The sequence below is a fragment of the Dermacentor silvarum genome, chromosome 1, assembly GCF_013339745.2.
Source record: "Dermacentor silvarum isolate Dsil-2018 chromosome 1, BIME_Dsil_1.4, whole genome shotgun sequence".
Taxonomy (NCBI): Eukaryota; Metazoa; Arthropoda; class Arachnida; order Ixodida; family Ixodidae; genus Dermacentor; species Dermacentor silvarum.
In genome coordinates this window covers 27,444,279-27,467,155 of record NC_051154.1, presented here as the reverse complement: position 1 = coordinate 27,467,155, position 22,877 = coordinate 27,444,279, and the positions used below count along the sequence as shown (strand labels likewise).

The following is a 22,877-nucleotide window of genomic DNA, read 5'->3' as shown; positions in this document are numbered from 1 at the left end:
CCCGGCGGCTATACTACTTGCTCTGGCAATAACCAATGAGTCAACTCGCGAGAGCACGGGCAATATCCTTCGGCTTAGGCTTTCGGCAAGTGCAGCTCGGCGGGGTACGACCTCGCGCGAGCACTATGGCACCGCTCGTCGGCTTAGCGTCGGGAAAAGGATCAGCACAAAGTACGCGCTCCCCGCACGGGCAAAGGCACCGTGCGCGAGCTCCAGTCCTAGTCACAAAGGTGTCGGCGGACGAGAGGAAAGCATGTACGTACCGTGCGCTGGTCCCGGAGAGAACAAAGACACGCTCCACCGCTAGCAGCCAAAACGCGGCCACCATGTCGGCAGCGCCCCGCCCTCACTGCCAACCGCCGCGTGCGCAGCGCCACCGCGGGAACCGGTTAGGCAGTGCGGGTGGGGAATAAAGGCGAAGGAAGGCAGAACAGGTGAAGCCCGCGCAATGGCGCTGGCGCCTCCCTCAATCCCCACACATTTCAGTGCATCTGTGACCACCGTAGTCAAACCTAAATATAGAAATGTACTGAGGAGCTTGAGTAAAAAAACATTTTGTCATACTAAGTTTTCCATAATAGTTCAGCGGAAACCCGCTAGGTGGAGAGAAGTAATTAAAGGGAAAATGAGACATCCACCCAAATTTAGTTTCTGCTGAACTATTATGTCAGACACTTGCCTTTGCTTAGAGTTGTTGACAAATTCGACTTCGCCTTGCCATCTGCTAGCCGCCTGGTTTGCTCAGATGGTAGAGCGGCTGCCCCGGAAAGGCGGTGGTCCCGGGTTCGAGTCCCGGACCAGGACGAATTTTTCTTCAACTCCGAGGCTTTCTTTCGAGGAACCCGTATGGGTTTTCTTTGTAGCAATTGCTACATTTGGGTGGATGTCTCATTTTCCCTTAAAGTTTTCCATGTTTTAGCAGTGCAAATAACTTCACATGTTGCCATAACAGTAATGCTGGCTGATGCGCCGACAGATAAATAGCATATGAATAAAAATTTGGTCAATAATTGTGTATGACTGAAATGCTCGCACTCAATTTGTATGGCGAGGTTAGTTGGAGTACATTAGATTGAATGCTAAAGAGGCACTAAAGCTGTCCCACTGCTGCCCAAGCAAATACAAGTTTTTTACAAAGTAAGCTACAACATTGCCAGATTGTCGAACTACATGGTATGTCAAAGCATGTGAAGCACTAGCACACTACAATGCAGGCTCGGGAGACCCACCTGTGTGAACTATTGGAGGGATTTGCAATTCTGAACTCCTTGTGCACAAAGCCCCCTGAGTGGCAATTGTCCTGGAAAACATTTAACATCATTAAATTTTCACTTCTCTCCATTCTTTCTTCCTCATTGTTTTTATCCAATTTGAGCCAAGGTGAGGTCATTGTTTTCTTCTCCGTACCTTATGACCAGGCAGAGGAGTGTCTAAGGCAGTGAGCACACCTCATGTTCATGGAAGACTAAGGGTCCATAGTATAGGGCCAGCAGCGCCAGTGGCAGACGGCTTACTTATGTCCACAGCTAATTACGTTAAACTCGTAAATGTTGAGCAGAATGTTTTGTTCATTGCCCAAAGGAGTACCTATGCAGTAGCACCTTGGTATCAGGTAGCCTACCACCACTCCTTGGCTGCAATTTGTAGGTGCTTGGCCACCATCAGAGTAGACTGCTTGACTTCCTCCTAGCCACTAGCATATGGCTAGCCTGGGCCACTTGTTCAATTTTCCAAGACTCACATCCACATGCTACAGACTGCAATGGTAAACCAATTCTGGAGTTTTGAGGGGAAAGTGCCATAGTCGACAAACCTCATATTCTGGTTAAACAACACAGAAGAGAGTTGTCCAGTAACGCCAATAAACGTTATGGTATACAAAAAAATTAAAGGCCAGAATTGAGCTACTGCTAATTGTCAACGTATGCGATCGCATGCTAAAAGTTTCAGAGGTATATATCTTTATATAGGTACAGTGATGTCAGATCCAACACACATACTGGAATCTATGTGAAGTAAAGCTTTCGTGACGAAGTTATTGAAAGGCAATAAAACTTTGTCTTCTGCACCACGTTCTGTAGCATAGGAATTCTTGGGCCCAGCATAGCACGACAGCAGCCCAGTTTACCATTGCACTATCTCCAGGATCGGCCCAGTAAACGCTCGATGCGCAGTAAACGTCTTGAGAGCTGCACATGTGTGCCCTTGCACACACTCATTTATAAAAGTAATGTTTCTATATCTCGTATCTCTTACAAACTTCTCACGTACACTCAACACACCTTGAGTTTTCTGCAAGATACATCGAAAGTTGGTGAGCATCAAATGTAATGCTATAAAGAAATATATAACCGATGCTGGGATTGAACCTCTGTCTTCTAGCAGAGCAGTCCAATACTCTAATCATTAGGCCATCGCATGCATGCTTCTCACGTGCCAAAGTCGCTCTTTGAAACGTCTGGCGTGTGCGTCACATGCCAGTTTCTCGCATTTTCCCCTTATGACAGCTAACACTCTGAGATGCTGTGTTAGACTGTACTGCCTTTGAGATAGGCCCATATTTTTCTTCAGACAGATAACCACAAAACGGATGAGGTATTCCTATACCACAAAGTGGATAACCACAAAGTGGATGAGGTGTGCCTATACATAATGCTCTCATTAAAATTCAAGGGAACTTTGGTATCCCTACGTGGATGAATGCGAAAGCATTGTGACGGCCTCGTTCGCGCACTCGCATAGATGTCCAAAGGATCCGAGTGCAGCTACTGATTCACAAGTCGAAGGTTCCTCCATCGGGGCGCACGACAGAATGCACCGAAATCGCCGCACCGACTGGCAGCGCCGTGTCGTGCGGTACTGTGTATAGACCGGCTGCCGGTGCAGTATGTCTCTGTGACCATGTGACTCTTTGTACTATTTCCAGCCATGCCACCAGATTTTCTGCTTCGCAAGCCATATAATGCTTTCGCATTAAAATAAAGAAGACCACGTTTGCTGCTGGAAGCATATAACGTGCATCCCACTCTACCTCGGAAAAAAAAAATGCAAGTAACTACATATAACAGTTAAAATCTATATTTACACACAAGATCTAGAAACAATCATCAATGTTTGGTCATTTCTGCTCACTTTTATCACAGTGTAGCTTTACGGCAATGCGAGCCACACTGCCATGAAGTCTCACCACACGACAGAATTTCAGTGTGATTGCATCAGCACTTTGTACATCAGAGACTGGAGGGCAGAACACTTAAATATAACTTCACATGCACATCGACCAACTAGCCTGAACTGTCATCTTGACACATTTCATATTTTAATTTTGGCGACAAGTAATGCGTACAAAAATATAGCAGCTTATAAGGTTTCAAGTCTTCCGACAACACTGGGGCTGTGTGAAATGCTGCTGTGAACTTTTGACCACCTGGTGTTGGCGTGCACCTAAACTTATGTAAACAGTATTCAATGACAAGCTGGTACAAAGAATTTAAATAGCCCCTAAATTACTGTTTCGCCGCCAATGCATGCCCAAGATAAAGTGGTTTACCTACCTCCTGTACCAGATATACAGATGCAGTTGAAAGGAAGTTTTGCGAGCATCCTTAAACATTTGATCATAACCTTACCTGGTTCCCCTATAGACCCATACTAGAATTTTAGCTTGTCAGTAAACATACTAACCTTCACATAATACTAGGTTACCCGAGACTTTACTAAGCTGCAGTAACGTTGGTAGCGACACTTTGTCCAACTACAATGCATCAGACATCTTTTCGTGTTACATCAGTGTTTTTGAAAAAAAAATTGAAACGGCTGCACCTTAACGTTTATGTGGTTGCCGACACTCTACATCAGCAGCTAAGCAGAATATGTCTGGCTGCAATAATAGCTGTGTCCCCCCTCTGGTTAAACTCTGCGCTGCTAACCCAGCCACTCACGTTTGTCTTGAGAAACCCGGTATCCCACAAAGGCCAACACGTTTATGAAGAAGCTAAAACTCCCTATTGACTGGTCTAGAGTGCACTAGAATATTCTAATAAGTGTACATCTGTCTAATGACAATTTGTATCCTTCCCTGAATACATTTGCAAATGTTTGTGTTCCACCCACATAGGAATATAGCTATTACATGTAGGAATCAAACCCACAACTTCAAGCTTTGCAGCAGAACGCAGCCACCGAGCTGCCGCAGTGCACAGCCATGGATATAGGTGCAAATCACTGAATTTCTATTTACAATAAATGCTTCATTTGGATTCTAAAACAACTTAAGGAGGAATTGAAATTAACAATGTACAGCTTTAGCCTGTTACTAATAGAAAATGGCATTTTTATTCTTCCGACAACAGTGAAATGTTTTGTCACAATTGGATAGGATAAACCACCTCGGCTTGTCCAGCTTAAGTATGCACTAGTCTCTGTGACGGCCCAAATTTTGCATCAAGACAGCACATCATAACTCAAGGCACAGCATATCTACTCGCAGTGAGCACCCATCAGCAGAATACTGAAATTTTCCACTCCCACGGTGCCTTTATTTATGAATTTATAAAAAATGAGCTTAGAGACAAATGGCTCTATTGTGTTTATATTTATATAGTGGCTTGATCAATGTGATGCTTAGTAAATGAGCTGTGAGATGACAATGTAGTTTCCCGGCCATGACAGTGCCTTATCAAGATCAGAAAAAAATTTTCTGGCTCAATAGCATCCGCTTATAAGCGATTTAACTTGCAATGAAATAAGTAGTCAAGCTTCGTTCCTTTACCCTGTAATCCTCTTTATGCTTTTGCTCACCGTTTCAGAGGTATTTTACTGCGATCAGTTACAAGTTATGATATAGGTGTGCACCATTTTATCTCTATGTTCACACCAGCTGTGCATCCGCAGCGAAGCCCCATGATGAGAAAAGTGTACCGACCCAACCTATCGCTTGTCTAAAATTCAAATATAGGTTAAAAGATGTCAGTAGAGAGTAATTATCGTTTGGCAGGAATATACACAACAGGCAGACAAGACGTGGTTATTCTGTAGGATAGCATGCAGTAAAAAGCTGATAGAGGGCAAGCGTAGAGTGAACAAAATTTGCTAAAGAGTGGACATAAATTGAAAATGATTTGAGGGAGTTCGAACAAGATTTATACAACAATACATAGCACTAGGGGGCCTTTATTTCTATCTGGCATCACAGCAAATGTGTTCAAGAGTTAACTGGAATCGTATTATGAGTCTGCTGTTGACAATAAACGAGTCCAAGGATTGGAGGTAATCACTGGAGAATGGGAGGGTGATCTGAAGTACTTTTAAGCAGTGGAAGTGGAAAGTAAAGAGGGCTGTGAATGCTAAAGCATTTGATGGGGTTACATGAGCATTTATAGCGCTGAGAGTGGCCAAAAATGACACATCCTTGCAGACTATTTTATGGAAGCATTTGAGTGGTGCCAGTGGGCTTAACTGTTAAAGCTGCCCTTTTCTATAAGCGACAACCGAATGCATAGCACTACAGCCGACTTGTATGCAAGAAAATGGCTGTGAAAATGCATACAGTGCTTCATGGCCACATTAATTTGACACCACTTTGCACAAAAATTAAAAATTGTTCATGTAACAGCCCAAGATGGTGGCACCCATGAACCAAAAATAAAATAGTACAAAGTAATAACAGGGAATCAAGCGAAATTTGTGAGCATTGTCCGTGTTCCTTGACAATTGCTTGTAAGGTGTTGCTACAAGAGAAAACACTAGGCACGATTCCACAAAAGAACACCATTTACTTGCTCTAACTGATCATGAATAAATAGCATTAAAAAAAAGCTCCTTTCCTATGTACAACTGTTGTTATGTCACAGCAACAATCTGCAGAAGATTACTTCCTGGAATAAAAGCTCGACCTGCACATTTAATTAAAAGTTAATGTACTAGGAACCACTGACAAGCCCACATGCATGGTCACTGCGTGCTGGTGCCTCTCTATGTACTGACTACGCATCCACCAGTCCTTCAGCTACTGCCAAGTTCCAATAAAAATTTTCAAGTGCAGGTGCTAGCTTGAGTCCCTGCAGCTTTGCAAAGCTGACCACTGGCTTGCCGCTTGTGCCAGGAGCCATGGCACTCTTCATGTTGAGCAACAACTCCTCCGTCTTGGCTGCAATGTCCTGTGAGTGTTGCATGTCCAAAATCAGATGGCAAAAATGCACAGATTTGCAAAACATAATGTCACATTGGTCTCTTGTAGATGAAAATATGTCTTAGACATATTTGTAAAGCATTGCAAATGGGCGTTAAATTTTGTGAAATAGCAGTCTCACAAATAGCGTGTACTTATACCTGCACAAATGCTGTCTGACTACATAGGGTATGATCCCTGAACTTAATGCTTGATGCTCCAGCATAAGAAGGCTGACAAGGAGACGAGTGCCCTATGCTCTAACAAAAATATCACTAGCTCATTGCATTTCCTATTCAGTTTTCATTTGCTTTTGAAGAGTTTAATGGGGCTCTGAAAGAAAGTCAAACTAAACTGATATAGTATTAAAGTCAAACTAAACTGATATCAGTACAAATACCAGAGCTCCTGTAAGTGAGCATGAACATTCAAAAGGAGTGGCACCAATCACCACTTTGGAAATATGAAATTGCTGATGTATGACAATAATGACTAAAGCACAGCCAATCGGAACAAAAAGCAAATTATGCTACATTTGGAAATTAAACAAACTGCGACCAGGACACTCTTACTGAACTTTCCTAAAAAACAATTTTCTTGATGCTCTGCCAGAACAGTTTCCCATTCTGGGCTTGTCAAATTTTTACTAGCATGCAACGCGGTTTGAGAAGTACAACCATCTACAAACTTATTTTATGCTGGAGTGCTTCATTGAATAAATAAATTTTGCTCTACAGGGCATTTTCTTAGTACTTGCTACTCCTCCACTGCTTGAACATGATGACTGAGGGGCCAGAACGAAATGAATACAGAAATAAAGCATCCATCAAAACATGTGAAAATATGCACACACCCACACTTTATTTCAATTTTTCTGTACAATTTTTTTTCATGCCAGAGCACTTTATAAACAAAAATAAGTCAGGATCATTTCTTGCTTGTTTATTTTGTTGTTGCTCTTTTTTTCTCTCTTTGTAGTCTCAAGACTGAAATCTGAATGGATGCATCATCACCTTTGCTTTTAGGAAAATGGTTATTTCTGTTGTTGACATGTGTAGTCTATACGTTACAAAGTGTGCAGTATTCATGCAAGTTACATAGAATATTCTTTTTTTTTTTTTATGAAATGCCCTCGCACAAAAATGTTTTGCAAGAAATTTAAAGTAAAAAAGTGTGTGCATGTGTGCATGTGCATGTGAGATACAGTCTGATGCATGCTTTATTTCTCTGTTCATTTTATTATGGTAAGCGAAGAAGATGCCCACTACAGCAAATTTTATTTAATCAATGAAGCACTCTTGCGCAGAGTTAAAGTTTGTCACATTTTTGAAAGAGTAACAATGCATTTCATTTGAAATTTGTTTTAGGTTTAATGGAGCATTCAATTTATACAGAAGTTATCTATGTCATACAAATGTATTCCTTAAATCAAGGATGTGAATACATTAGTTTTAGTCGCTTAGTGTTACGTGTTGTTGAATACAATATTGTATAAGCGGACGGTTATGTAAAACATGTGCATAATTTTTGTAGTACCTGGATTTTATCCTACCCTCAATGGCCTCTAAGCACACTCGAGCTCTCTGCAACAACTTTTTGCCTGGAGGACCAGAAACATTTTGTTGGAAAAAAAATGCCGATTGTGAACAAATATTTTTAAAATCTGCGGCAGACAGTACAATTCAGCTTCTTTAATGACTTAATGCAAAAGCAAAAGTCAGACATTAATTGTACTACAAATTGCAATGTTGAGTTTGATAATTATCAGTTTCACTAATTAAATTTTAATAAACTGTAGGGCACATGTTGCAATTGTAGAAATGAAGCCAGATAATGAAGTCGTATTCATAGCAGAAATAAAAATGAATGGTGCCAGTTTCGAGAGATCTAGTCCACCAAAAGTCTGCCAGACATGCGCTGGTGTTATTGTTCTATTCAAAGTAATAAGAACACATTGTATGCACCTGCTCAGAATGTATTCTACATACAGGGTGGAATACACAATCATATAAAAATTTCAAATACTATTATACACACACTCCTTGGCCAAATCTGGCCTTAGTGCCATGAATTACTATATAGCATCATCATCATCACTTATTTAAGTATAAAGAACTTTATTGGGTGCATGAGGAACAAATAGTTTATCATCCATTCAGACGGTAGCAGACAATGGCACCATTCTAGACAGATGGCAGACACCTGAAATACTGCAACAGCTTTCCAAAACTGAAAGCACTCATGGGCCATGGCCTCTTAGTCCTGACATTCTGAAGCACCAATTTCATAGCGGATATAAATCAATGCACTAAAATAAAAAAGTACACACACAGGGTGGGCAGTAAGAATCACACACATCAGCGCTTGTTGTAGGTCATTCTAACTTTCATCATTCATGTTTTTTTAGTGCTGATTTATATATGCAATGCAATATATTAACTCGCCCAAGCTGCAGTCTTATTGCAGCCATGATTTAAAACCATGCAACTTCTGCAAGCTGTATAAAAGAAAATGTTTAGTGAACCAAGCAGCACATCCCACAGAACTTAATCAGAGATGGCCTCACAAATGTTCTATGGCAGAGTTGGTTAAAATCCATAGATGCTATATTTCGCAAAGGCAAAATTTTTGTGCTTGTTGGTGTAGCATGATTAAGTGAACAGTCCAGGAACACAGGACAAGCAGTCGTAGAAGATGACAGACATGCAGCCCCGACTTCCAGGGATGCATACCTAACATTCCTGCAGAGTTGCAGAGAAAGCAATAGCCTATGAGTAAATAATTGAAGACTACATAAAAATTGTGCACCTACAATGTGCCAAATTAAGATTTCAACTAACCTTCCTGCACAACCTGTATATGTGCATGCATGTGCGCCTGTACTCACACACACACACACACACACACACACACACACACACACACACACACACACACACACACGTATGCACAAATAACAGTTACCTACCTGCACGACATCTTGGTCAGATAAATTGTCATTATCTGCCTGTCGCACCATGAACATAGCAATTTCCTTGTGCATCTTGCTCATCTGGAAGGCCTCTAAAGGAAACAAGACAGAAATGATACCTGATGTGGGGAAGGCTATCCTACAAGTCAGTACAGCAAAAACACATGAAGAAAGTGGCTCTAAGTGACTCATTCTGCACCCTCTACATACAACATACCTTTTGAATGTGGTGCCACAGTGATTTCAATGGCAGCCAAGTTGACGAAGACATCATAGAGTTCTAAACGGCCTTCAACGCTGGCATCACGGAATCCTGCCAAGTAATGTGGCATCTCTGAAAGCTCAACCACTTCAGTAGGACTCAGCTCCATAAAAGGAAAGAAGTACTCCCACTGTGGTTTGTGTGTGCTCAAAGCAGTCAAGGCCCTGGAAATGAACAGATGAAAGTATCTCCTCGACATCATGCCTTTTATAAAAAAATTGAAACTTTTGGCCTACTTGTATGCATAAAATCTTAAACTATGACTCAAATTCTAGGCAGCAACCAGACTTAAATATGACAGGACTCTAAAATCCATTACAAGCAGTCTCCAAGGAAGAAGCATTATAAGAAAATGTATTTCAAAATCCTTGCTATGACTTGAAGAATAGTTTTATCCCTCAATAGCTTTGGCCACACAAAATAACTATTGAAGAAAAGGGTTGGGGAAAACCTCAGACTGGTACCAATATTTTGATAAGGGGATATGTTAAAGGAGCTCTGCCACACCCATCTCTGCCTCTTTCTGAATCTGTCCTTTTGCAATACCTTGTCACCATGGCATACCTGCCAACCGGCGAAATTTAAAATCCGCAAGAATTCCGCAGACACGGCAAAGGAGTGTAGAATAGAACTGCAGGAGTGTGTGAGGGTGTAGAATAGCACACTCATTTTCATTCTTTTTCTCTCTTACTTTGAAGCTTGCCCTAAGCGTAAACCTTCTGTAGATTACATACGCAGCTTATTAACAATGATTTATCTTTAGACACAGCACACCAGCAGCAGCAAACATGGAACAGCAGAGACTGACATGACAAGCAATGCACTTTTATATAACTGATTTTTTTTTTTTTTTTTCATTTTGTTTTTCAGCAAGGTTGCTGTTGCCAAATTTGTCTGCTTCAGTAACTTGCCTGAATCAACTTCCTTGAAGCAAGTACCCCTCTAGTATATGGCATCTGGCATTGCCACAAGAGGATGGCACAGGTGCTATCACAATTTCTTTTTTGCATGCATTTTTGTAACCTTGCACCCCCCCCCCCCCCCCCCCTCTCCTTAACACCTCTAAGGGCTCATTCACACTTGTGACTAGGCGAGGTTGCACGGACCAAGTTAGTTGCAACGCGACGAGTCGCAAGTAGTCGCAAATGGTCGCTTTTCTCGAAATGCGACTGTTTCGGGACAGTCGCTCACTGCTCGATTTTTCAGTCGCGCGACCGAAGTCGCAGAACAGCTGAACCAATCAGATGCGAAGGAACATGACGTCCGTAAATGCCGACGCTTATTTTACGTGGCGATGAGATTTCAAGCAGAACGTGAACGGCCTATCGTGATACATTTTGGTTTAGCGACTCGTCGGTCGCATTTGTCAGTGTTAACATCGCTCGTCTTGAGTAGCTTTCTGGTCGCCAGTCGCAATCGGTCACGTGACCTTGCCTAGTCGCAATGTGAATGGGCCCTAAAAAGCTTTCTTGCACACATAACTTATTTAGGGCAAAACTTGACGCAACATTTAAAATCATAAAACTAGCTGAAATTTGTAAATTTAATTGGGAAAATTATGGCAGCTATACAATGCATGCTATATCATAACAACCAAGTGAAGAACATTCAGAGGCTGACAAATAAAAAGATGAAGAATGGTTGCTCATGAGGGGAACAGAATCTCGAGCACCACATGTTGCACTGGACCAGACTGAGTGTGTTAGCAATGTGGGGGGTGGAACAGTGGAGAAAAGCAAATAAATAGGTAAAGTGGCAATAATGTGTTAATTGCAAAGCCCCTCCCAAGTGCTATGGCAAAATGTTTAAACTAGGCTAAAGTTCCCCCACCCCCTTCCTTTTTTTATGTTTCATATATTCTTTAGCACAAATCTACCTCCACGTATTCTTTCTTTAGTCTATATATGTTTCCTATCGCACAAACCACACCACATGCAAAAAATTCTGATACTTTTCTGAATTTCTAAGTGGACATTTCTACTCAAGTTGCAAATAGCAGCTTCTGCAGTTCGTTAGTATTGATATGAAAGAGGTGGAAGCGCGCCGGAGAATGCTTGACACTCTTAGCATTTAAAAAATTGGGGCCTTGCAAAAGTGTTTTACTCACCTGACATAGTTGAGCAGAACATTCAGTTTATGATGGTAGACAATCACCCTCTTTTTCAGGATGATTGCAGTGTAGATGATTATCGTCTCCAGACCGAACATTTTTATGATATCTGCGGCATGAAAAGTATTCGTGTTTGTTGTTGCAGTCGATGAATTACGACCTCTAATGCGTCCCACCTTTGATGGGCACCTGCGCAAGGCTGCGCTTCCGATCGAAGTTGCTCAACAGAAACGTTCCGTTTTCTTCGGTTGTGCATGACCCCTTGACTGACACAGACAAAAAAAGCCGCAGCAGCGCTGTGGGGTCTCCAGTCTTGCAGTACACTTTGCTAAGTATTCTCGATAGCGTCTCGTACTTCTCGGGGCTGAAGTCCTTGGTGTGCAACACGAGAACGAAGAGTTTAACCTACGAGCAACGTACGCTCTTTAGCCAGCAGATTTCAAAATATTTCAATTACAAGAACTTACTCGGCTTAGGTTGTCGCTGTCAAAAACTTCTGTCTGGTACATGTAAAACCAATCCCTGTGATGGTGACAGTAGCGGAACCACACAGGCCGTTCACTTGACATGTTATCGTTTTCCAAGTCACATTTTGCCAGAAGTAGGGAACGATCTTCTGACGTAAAAGACGGGTAAGACCACGTCCACAACACATCATTGTTGGTGTCTTTCTCTGAAAAAAGCAAGACGAACGAAGGCTTCGGAAACAGACGTAGAAATGATACACGTGCAGTATTTTGGTCAATCGCAAGTTATTTTTCTTGAAAAGCCAACTGGGAAAACATGCGGGCAATGCCCTTGTATCGGACACCGCAAGAGCGAAGTTATAAAAGTCCCTCCATACGGCTAAATGTGCAGTCTTGCAAGAAACGCACAAGCGAGTAGCATGTTTTGACTTACCGATCACGCCGACTGCTTTCAAATCGTCAACAGCAGCCATGGCACATGATGGGCGTATACATACAACACAGACTCTACGACTGCAAAAAGAGCAGAATATCTAGGGACTTTATACGACTCTACAAGCGGCTACGACTAGACAGGATAACGGGACATAATGGACGCGATTGGTAGGTAGCGCTCCGGTGTCGGCGCGGCAATGCGCGCCACTACGGCCACTTGTCAGACATAACGTTAAAAGCAGGAATATCTAGCATTTAGTGCAGGACGAATTAAATTCATATTACTGACACAAAAGCACATTCTCCTGTTATATCAATAAGACGCGAGATATGCGAACCACGACAGATGCGCCCCCACTTGTACAAAAAGAGGGGTGGGGGGGGGGGGGGGGGTGCATGTGTGGCAGACCCAGCTGACCGAAGCGAATAACCGTTTTTGAGACTGGCGCTTGGTGTGCAGTAAACAAATGCACCCATACTGCACATTTTAGAGAATCTTACTATGATAATGGGTGGCTGCAGGTATTGCACACAATCCAAACTTTCAGCATTGAAAAACTGGAGCAGCAAATAATCGGTGGTTCTTCCTAGTAGAGGGTCAACATTCATAAAAGTAAAGCAATTCCGATAACCATATTTGAAGAAGATTTTACTGACATGGAAGCTATATGTACAAGGGGAATGGTCACACGGGCACATGGGAGAAGGCACCTTGGTCAGTTGAGGAACTTGCGGCAACGGCGGGCACCACATGAACAGGGAATCTTGACATCTTCCTTTGGAAATTTGTAGTCATAAGTCAGTTCCTCACCCTTGTGAATTTTTCGGAGTGCATATATGATGATGTGCTTCTGACCAAACACTGCAATCACTTTGGAGTAACAGTTGGGGTCACAGGAGTGATTAATGAACCGGGCAGCATTACCATGGGTTGTGGCATCCACTACTTGGTCCTCATCAATGCGAAACATGTAACAGCCAATGCCTCTGCTTTCATATAGCCGTTCCCGTTTGTCTGTCAACACTGACCTGATCACTTGTCCTGCATATTCAATCACCATTTCTCCAGCATCTATGTCCCGTTTGGAGTAAAGCCCTCGACCATGGATTAATGAACGGTAAACACCCACTGTGGCCTTGGCACTGTCTTTAAGGCAGTGGAAGCTGATTATTGTGGCTAGTTCCTTATCCTGGATGCTACGACGTCGCTGAACACACTCATCAGTCTCTTCATCCTTGCAGTGAGGCTCTGGTGTGGGTGCCTTGCGATGCACTGATGACAAAAAGTCAAACATGTCATAACTGCTCCGGCGTCTGAAAGGTTGTGTGCGAGCACTGCCCCCATAACAGTATTTTGCCACCTCGTGCCTCTTTTGAAACTTGAACTTGGGTACTCCACTCTCTTCATCTGAATTAGTTTCAAAGGCATAGACATCATGCACTTTGTCGACAGCAAGTTCTTGCAGCTGTGGTGTCGATGGAGGTGGTGTAGGTATTGGCGCTGGTACTGGCACTGGGGCTGGTGGTGTTGGAGGGAAGGAGGGCACAGGATCTTCTGGTAATCTAACCTCCACAGGGGGAAACTCAATGGTGCTGGACGAGTCGGTGAGCGTGACCCGGGCAGTGTCTGCAGTGCTGGCATTGTCCAAGCTGGATAGAGAGGAAGCAGACAATGGAGGGGAACCGAAACAAAGTCGCGTCTCCTCACCGTGGCAGAGCGGTAGTTCGGGCTCTGCCCTAAGAGTACCCAGTGAGAACCTGGCATCAGGCTCAAACGTTCTCTGCAGGGGCCTCGGGCACGGTGGCGAAAGTAGCCCCGTTGCCGGTAGCGATGGCACAGGGGCGACGGGGGTAGCGGCCTCATTGGCACGCGGGCATGCCAAGATAGGTCGGGGTGCGGGAAGGCCCGTCTTGGGGAACGGCAGTGACTTTGGGCTCGTGTACGGTCCGCTGGTCGAGAACGGCGCCGGGCTTGTGCAGGTATCCCCGTGGAAGCTCTCAAAAGGCGTTGTTGTTTGTGCTGCATAGCTGGTTGGCTCAGGTGGATCCTGCTTGGTTTCCAGCAGTGGGTAGACTTTGGGAAATGGTTCTGGCTGCTGTATAAACTGTGTTCCGCTTGTAAGAAAAAGATCACTAGAAGGCGCCGAGCCGTATGATGGGAGCGGCTCCGGTGGACTTACGTAGTTCGGATTAGACACAAAAGCGTTGTTCACAAACGAAGGGAATGTTGTTTGTTCGGGCGGCTGCAAGCTGAAGGGCACCAACGGCGGCGCCTGCACAGCCGTGTTGCTCAAAAATGCATAGTGCGAAGGTTGCGGTTGCAGCGACAGCGGCGAGTAGAAGAGCTGCTGCGGCGGAGGCGGCGGTGCCAAGTAGCTCGTGAGATCTGCACTTCGTGGGACCACGAGTGTACCTCCTGGGACTTGGAACACGTCGTACTTGCTCGGATAGCTCGGAGTGCTGCTGAACAGAGTAGGCTGCACGTAGGACATGGTGTAGTTGGTCAGGGGCGGCGCGACCACTCTGTTCAAGTCGACGTTGTTGATGGGGCAGAAGGCAGAGGTGTGCAAGGCCATAGCCGCCGGCTGCCCCAGCGGCCCGCCTGCAGGCAGGCCCCCGACGGCCGCAGTGCTTTTGGCCAGGATCACTTTCGGACAAGCCATCATGACGCCGACCAGCACAGGCGGGCGCGGAAGCGCGCGCGCGCGCGCGCGGCCACTCGGACGCTGTCGTTACAATGGAGCACGACCCTCGCGGCGCAAGTCCATCTCGCACTGCAGCACTCCGCTTGCTCTGCTTGCAAGCATTTCAAGCAACGTGACCCCACAGCCAGTCTCTACGGCCAATACGTCCGCGCTTGCTGGGCAGACCACCGTTTTGCTGCGGAACATCGCAGTCCGAAAGCATGTTCTCATTCATCACAACACCTTACAGTGAAGGGTGACAGCTCCCACTTGAACGTCTTGGGCCGCGCGAAGCACAACAGAGGCCACTTGCAGGAAGAGCTCTTGGCGCGCGCGCGGTTTACTCGTAAATAACGAACAACACGTATTCACTCACGAATGGAAAACTCTCCTCAATCGATAAGTTTATAAATTACAAGAGGTGAAAGACAGGATTTCAGCTCCCCGCGCAGTGGCGCTGGAATGTCGCTGCCGGCGAGATTTGGCGAGAACGGAGGAGCACCCCTCCCTCCCTGCACCCCCACAGCCCCCAACTCTTCGAGCGGCCTGAGCGGCCCCAAGCTGGGTGGCCCCAGCGGCCCGCTGCTGCAGCGAGCGAGGCAGCCGAATGGTGGTAGTGTGGTCGCAGCGCTGCCAGCGTCGTCGCTCTGTCGCTGGGGCAGTGCCTAGAAAAAGAAAAAGTTGTAGCAGCGCTGGTTGTAGGATGGTGTGCAAGTTACGGTTGACCGCACCGCATCGGGACGTCGCGTTGCCGGACTACTTTCAAAATGTGCTGTGTGCGTGTGATTTAATTAATTTGTTTGTGGTTGCCGACAAGCCGCGACTATACTGCCGATCGTGGCACATCAACGTTCATGCCTGCGCTGTGCGAGTTTACTAACTTTGGTGCGAGTGGCAGTGTGACTAGTTAGGTGCACTGTGGTTGCCTGCAAGACTTTCTGGCGTATATGATGCATACACGCTGTTTTTCTTTTTTTTTTTTTCTTTCTTTTTTTGCGAATATGAACTAAGCAAAAGTACGCGCTGTGTTCACACTTGTCTTAATTCGATGCATTGTATATCTTTATTGTTATTGGGGTTCTCAATGTCGTCCAGTACCTGCCGGCATCATTCTTTGGCGCGGATAAAGATCATGGTTTCCTTGACATCGATTCAAGCTTTGACGTTTGCCCCAGCGCAGTGAAATAAGGTTCTGAAAGCCCTTCCATTCTAGTTGTGTTACAAGTGCGTTCCTGGCGCCGGACGAACCCCCACAGATAAATAAAGAGGAACGGCTCAGATGCTGTAACTTTTGGATAACATGATACCTGCAGCATCATAGTAATCTCTGGCATACGAATGCCCATATTTAAAGAGGAAATCCATCCGTTGTTGCATAACGTGTGGAGCATTGATGCATCAACCCATGGATGCTACAAAAGACTATGCTAACCTGAGCACAATTGGTGAGCGCAACTATTGACTAAATATTGGCAACAAGATATCATTCACTGATAATCTTGCTTATAATATCACTGGATTTATGCAAAGAAAACCATTTGTCAGCCTTGCAAGAACTGTGAATGTTCCCAAGTAATATATATATATATATATATATATATATATATATATATATATATATATATATATATATATATATATATATAGTGATACCGAATGCACAGCCTATTGCGAAAAACGTAAGGGCCAGTTGACCGTTGTCGGCATCGGGCAGCTGGCCATTGCTTTATTGCGATAGGGTGTATATACTAGCTTTACATAGTGTTGATTTGTGCGAGTTGGAATAACAAATCCATGTCAGGCAACCAGTGCAAAAAATGACACTAACCACACTGAAGAGACATAAATACAGCACTGGGGGGGGGAGAGTTTTAGATTTGTGGACATAAGAGGCTTGCATAATCAAAAACCCAAACTCTCCTGAGGCCTTACTGATCTAATGAATTGAATTGAAAGCAAATTTCTAGCCTATTGCATCCCCTGGTCTAAAGCTATTTTCAGTATGCCTGCTATCATGCCAGTATCATTGACATCACACATGGCAAACGGGCAATATTAATAGGCACTATTAATAGGCAAAATAGGTTCGGTGCATACTCCTGGATTTTCTTAAAACAGTCGGACTTCTTGATGTGCTGTGATTTTCTGTGGCTATCATGTGACTGTGCCAGATTGTACTGCTTGACTTCTTGTCCTCCCTCCCCATTTTTATCTTTTCCTTTTTTTTCTCTCTCTCTCTCTTTCACTTTATTACCTTAAAGGCCTCACTGTGGGGGTATTACATAAGAAATTTTGAGCCATGTGGGTATTAAATTAGTAATTTAATACTCTCTTTCTTTTAATGGTGTACCAATTTTTCTAAGGTGCACATTATTCTTATTGCTACAAATAAATTTATGTCCTTGTCATGAAACTGCACTTCATCTGCCTTGCAGAACAAAATCATAGTGCGCCTTACCAGCCTGCTGTCATACAGAATAGATGCAGTACAGCAAATCACTATTGACAGTACTTATTAATGTAGAACCTTTCAGCTTATTCATTTCATTGATGTGTTTTGTTGGAGCTGTACAAAAAGTGAACAGAGCACATTGAAGTGGTATAACTGCACTTTTGCGCAGGCTGTTTCACATGAAGTGATTTTCCACTGTTTTTAGCAGCCGTGTGTCTGCGCATGTTTGATTTGGTGTTTATTTTCTTTCAAACGAAAGGGGAAGCCAAGGCAAAAGGTGGTAGGCCTGACTGGGCCTTGGCTCCCTGTTACAGACAGCAGCACACATATTCAGTGCATATATACAACAAAAACACATGTAAATCAAATAATGACTTGATATAAAATAACAGAAAATACAATGATTATGTACATAGAAAACAACTATGACGATGCATCAATACAATAACTGAATAATTATGCTTAGAGAAGATCACAAATCAAAAACTTGTCCTACAGCTTGCACAATCCTACAGTAAGTCCCACAGCGAGAACAACTATATAAAATATTCATTCAAATATTGCTTTATATTCTTTTTAAACACCTTTGCTGAAGTGGAGCATTCCACATCTAGTGAAGTTTGGTTGATGACAAATGGTACCTGAAAGGTTAATTTCTGTTTCCGGTAGTTAGTCTGAGTAATAGGTACTAATTTTCTACGTGTTCTCAGATGGCACATTACGGCAAGCCTGTCAGGTAGAGTGGCATAAAGTTTGTTTTGGTGAATATATTGCAGTAGACAATAGTAATAAATTTGATGTGCTGGTAGAATAGTATATTTCCTAAATAAGGGTAGACAAATCTCGCAGTCTGCCATAATAACCTTCAATGGCTTTAAGGGCTTTATTTTGCAGAAAAAGCAACCTATTTAAATTTCCAGATGAAGTGGTTCCCCACACAAGAATATAATATAATATTTTGGAATAAAAAAGAGCATAGTACATAGAAATTTTGAGCCATGTGGATATTGAATTAATTTTATAAAGACATCCTATAATTTTGCTCAAATCTTTTACTTACAGTAATTAAAAACATGCACATTCCATGAAAGGTTTTCATTAAACCAAACACCTAGAAACATGTGATTGGTAACTTGTTTTATATTGTTTTTATATTTAATAACTACACATTGTTCAGTAGTATTGATCAGCCTAAATATAATGTGTGTAGTTTTAGTAAGATTCATGCTTACCTTATTTGCCATCAACCAATTTCCCAACCTGTTTAAATAATTATTGTCCCTTATTTCTTATTTAGTTGGGGAACAGTCAGTGAAAAAGGCATTGGTGTCATCAGCATACATGACCAGATCGGCTGAGCCAGGAATATCATATCTTTAATATACACTATGAATAATAATGGTCTCAAATTGATCCCTTGTTGTATAACCATGGAAGTAGAAGAGCAGTGATTGACTCTTACTAACTGAAGTCTGTTGCACAAATAACTTAATAAGTCCAAAGGTATACCATGAACTCCATAATCAGCCAATTTATGCACACAGTCAAAGTCTTTTCGAAAGTCGAGAAATAAACCAAGAATATATTTCTGACATTAAATATTATCAATTATTTTCTCTTTAATGGACAACATTGCTTGTTCAGTAGACCTTCACAAATCCATATTGCGAGCTGGTTAAAACGCTATATTTATGAAAGTTTTCTAGCCTCTTCCCCCCCCCCCCCTCCTAATGTTTATTACTCCTCAAACACTTTAGATCACATTGGCAATATAGAGATTGGACGATAATTTGAGATTTCATTTCTGTTAACACCATTACACACTGGACACACACGAGCTACTTTTAAATGATTGGGGAATGTGTTGGTGGTAAGCATGAGGTTTATAATATATGTCAAGACGTCACATATGGACATCGATACATGTTTCAGGGGAGATGATGCCTTGATGTCGTCATGCCCTGCTGATGCATTGTCATTTAAGTTTCTAATTAAGCCAGTGACTTCTGTGGTAATTGCAGAATAGAAGGTAACAGAGTTTGATAGTGGGTTTATCAGGTTTGAGTATGTCCTACACGAGATTGGGTCACTGTACTCTGCAGTGCCAACATTTACAAAAAACTCATTCATTACTGTAGCTAAATCAGAGCTAGTCAATATTCCATTGGATGTAGTTATCTATGACAAGTCAGATTGAGTTTTCCTATTCAATAAATCATTTACCTGCCACCATACTTTCTTGGAGTCATTACTTATCAGCATAAAGCGCTCAACATAGTAATTTGATTTCGCAGTCGTCAGTTTTTTATTTAGTTTGTTCCTATATTTTTTGTATTCTGAAAGAAGATCAAGATTTTTAGTTTGAATAAACCTATGGTACATTTCATTTCTCTTTTTAATTTTCTCGTACAACGTTTTATTTATCCCATGTTTTCTAAACTATTTATTTTTCATTTTCCTTTCTCTCAACGGGAAGGCTTCATCATAGCACGGAAAAAATATTTGAAAGAAAGCTTCGTATGCTTTGTTTACATCGGTCATCTCATATATGGTACCCCAGGAAGCATCGACAATCAGTGATTTGAATTTGTCCAAGGACTCTTCATTAATGTCTCTAGACTTGTATGTTACCACGGACAATTTAGGCTTATATAGTCTAATAGGAACAAAACAGGCAAATGGTCACTAATGTCATTGATCAGCACACCAGACAGTTTCAGAAAATAATACATTTGTGACCCAGATATCTATAGTAAACTAGAAGTGGTTGGAGTTACTTTTGTGGGTAAACTTATACTGTTAGAACAGGTGTATGTATGTATGAGGTCTGTTAGAAAAGTATCCGACCTTTGGCCAAAGAAAAAAAACTGGCATAACTGGAGTGTTGTAAACCTAATCACCCTCAAAGTAGTCTCCTTGGGACTCCACACACTTCTCCCAGCGGTGCTACCATTGTTGGAAGCATTCCGAGAAGGCCCTCTTTCGGAATGGAGTTTAGCTCAGCTGTCGTTGCAGCCATGATGTCCTCTCTTGTCTGAAATTGCGCTCCTTTCAATGGCCTCTTGATTTTGGAAAACAGCCAGAAGTCGCAGGGGGCCATGTCAGGAGAGTAAGGAGCCTGTTGAACTACAGGAGTCTGGTTTTTCGCCAAAAAAGTCTGAATCAAGTGCGAGGAATATACAGGAGCATTGTTGTGATGGATGCGCCAATTTCTTGTTGACCACAACTCCGGTCTCTTGCACCGCACAGCATCATGTAGGCGACGGAGGACATCTCTGTAGTACTTTTTGGTGATTGTTTGATCCTGTGGTGCGTACTCGTGGTGTACCACACCGCGGGAGTCAAAGAAAGCAGTCAGCATTACTTTGACATTGCTGTGCACTTAGCGGGCCTTCTCTGGTCTTGGTGACGTGGCATGCTTCCGCTGTGACGACTGGGATTTGGTTTCCGGGTCGTACCCATACACCCAAGACTCGTCACCAGTGATTATGGTGTTCATAAAGTCGGGGTCACTGTTTGTGGAATCCAGCATGTCCTGTGAGACTTCAACACGAAGTTGCTTTTGCTCCACTGTGAGCAGCTTCGGCATGAATTTCGCCGCAACTCTCTTCATGGCCAAATCTTCAGTCATAATGGAATGTGCAGAAAAAGTGCTGATGCCCACCTCTTCCGCAATTTCTCGGATAGTCACACGACGGTCCCTCATCACCACAGCGTTCACTTTGGCAATGACCTGGTCATTTCGGCATGTTGATGGCCGACCAGAGCGTGGCTCGCTCTCCACCGATGTGTGGCTGTCTTTAAACCGATTGTACCACTCCTTAATCTGTGTGCTGCTCATAGCTTCGTCACCGAAAGCCGTCTGAATCTTCCGAATGGTTTCCACTTGGCTGTCTCCCAGTTTCTGGCAAAATTTGATGCAGTAGCACTGCTTCCATCACTTCGCCATTTTCCTTGCAATAAAAAAAACCAACGAGAGCACTGCGCACTACCTCACTCAAACGCTGCGTCCCAGCGACTGACGCTACCGGCAGGTGGGAAAAATTTCGCGCATGCACACGAAGGTTCAAGGTCGATTGATGCAAGCGCGCTTGTTTCATATCCATCAGGTGTGCGCAAAAAAAAATAAGGTCGGATACTTTTCTAACAGACCTCGTATAATATAATTTAGTTCCCGGGCTATGTTATCACCGGAAATTAGGTTTATGTTGACTTCATCCATAAGAACAACCGAAAGCTTGGTGGACGTGAGGAATTCCATAGAAGTTTCTTAGAACAGGAAAAGATTCGAAAAACAAATTCAGGCCATCTCCCTTATTTTTCATGCCATGGACATTCAGATGAATTGCCAAAAACCTAGCTCTGTCTAAGCAATAAGTTGAGGTGAGACTATCATTGTTTTAGTATTGACATGTCATTGATGAATCCATGAGAAAAACAACAACAACAATATGACTTGCACAGAAACACACCTTATGTAGTCATCTTGTTCAAATCAGACAGATCTTGGACCTTTAGCACATCTTTCGTCTCAGTTTCTCGCGCGAGCACCTTGCATCCAGAGGTCCAGACAAACTTCCACCCGACTTGCTTTTTACGTGCAATAGCTGCTCCGAGTAGTTTCTTGTTGGTCTGAGTGAGGTGCTTGTTAACAAACACTGGGCCCTCTTCAGAGGAACTGAGTTTGGCAGTCGAAATACTGTCTTTCCTGGCCTTGGACAAAAAGGCATGTCGCTTGTCCCTTCTCACATGTGGACTTCGCATTCCTGTTTCGCATGCACCGATCACAGTGAATGCGCTTTTCGCATTTGCAAGCACCTAGTAGAGGACTGAGTTCTTGCCATAGGCTTATTTATTCCACCTCGAAGAAAACAAAGTGAAACATATTGGAAATTGTTTTCATGAGACTTTTTCATGTTTGAACTCATTATTCTATCAAAACAAGTAAATAAGCTGGCAGGCATTGTTATTGGTTCCTCGTCGACACTGCAAAATTGCCGCGCGACTGGCCGCTCAGGGCACTTTGCGTGTATTCGCAGGCTTCTTTCGCACTCGGAAAAAAACTTTTATGTAGCACGTATTCAGCAACAGAAAGCTGGATCGGGAGTTCCTCATGTTGCTGTACAATTTTCTAATTGACACTTTTCATCTAATTATAATATTTCAGAAGTTAATTAGTTAAAACTAATTATGTAATTAGGCATAAAGCAAAAAATAATCTGAGTATCTCCAAGCGACAGCAAACAACATTACCTTGGTTCTGTCCAGCTACGGGGCTTTTGCATATTTTTAAATCTTGGTGTATGATAGTTGGGGCACCCTGTATG

The 22,877-nt window shown here is 43.1% G+C and overlaps 2 protein-coding genes across 2 annotated transcripts; both read right to left on the bottom strand.

Moving 5' to 3' along the window:
• Positions 1 to 4,334: 4,334 nt before the first annotated feature.
• On the bottom strand, positions 4,335 to 12,570 carry LOC119458807 (DENN domain-containing protein 10). The gene is made up of 7 exons (XM_037720670.2): positions 12,413 to 12,570; positions 11,980 to 12,185; positions 11,689 to 11,917; positions 11,510 to 11,621; positions 9,358 to 9,566; positions 9,138 to 9,232; positions 4,335 to 6,158 (listed from the first exon to the last, which is right to left on the bottom strand). The coding sequence occupies exons 1-7, from the start codon at positions 12,450 to 12,452 to the stop codon at positions 5,985 to 5,987; spliced, it is 1,065 nt and encodes a 354-aa protein (XP_037576598.1). The 5' UTR covers positions 12,453 to 12,570; the 3' UTR covers positions 4,335 to 5,984.
• Positions 12,571 to 13,046: 476 nt separating this feature from the next.
• LOC119458796 (histone-lysine N-methyltransferase 2B) lies at positions 13,047 to 15,814 on the bottom strand. The gene has a single exon (XM_037720661.2). The coding sequence runs from the start codon at positions 15,078 to 15,080 to the stop codon at positions 13,131 to 13,133; it is 1,950 nt and encodes a 649-aa protein (XP_037576589.1). The 5' UTR covers positions 15,081 to 15,814; the 3' UTR covers positions 13,047 to 13,130.
• Between the last annotated feature and the right edge of the window lie 7,063 nt (positions 15,815 to 22,877).

What these genes read in the sequence shown, in the direction of transcription:
- LOC119458796 (XM_037720661.2), bottom strand. Translation starts at nt 15,080, where the DNA reads ATGATGGCTTGTCCGAAAGTGATCCTGGCCAAAAGCACTGCGGCCGTC.
- LOC119458807 (XM_037720670.2), bottom strand. Translation starts at nt 12,452, where the DNA reads ATGGCTGCTGTTGACGATTTGAAAGCAGTCGGCGTGATCG. An exon ending in ACAGCGACAACCTAAGCCGA is followed by an intron (nt 11,918 to 11,979) that starts GTAAGTTCTTGT and finishes CGTTGCTCGTAG; the next exon opens with GTTAAACTCTTCGTTCTCGT. An exon ending in TGTGGCACCACATTCAAAAG is followed by an intron (nt 9,233 to 9,357) that starts GTATGTTGTATG and finishes TGTTTCCTTTAG; the next exon opens with AGGCCTTCCAGATGAGCAAG.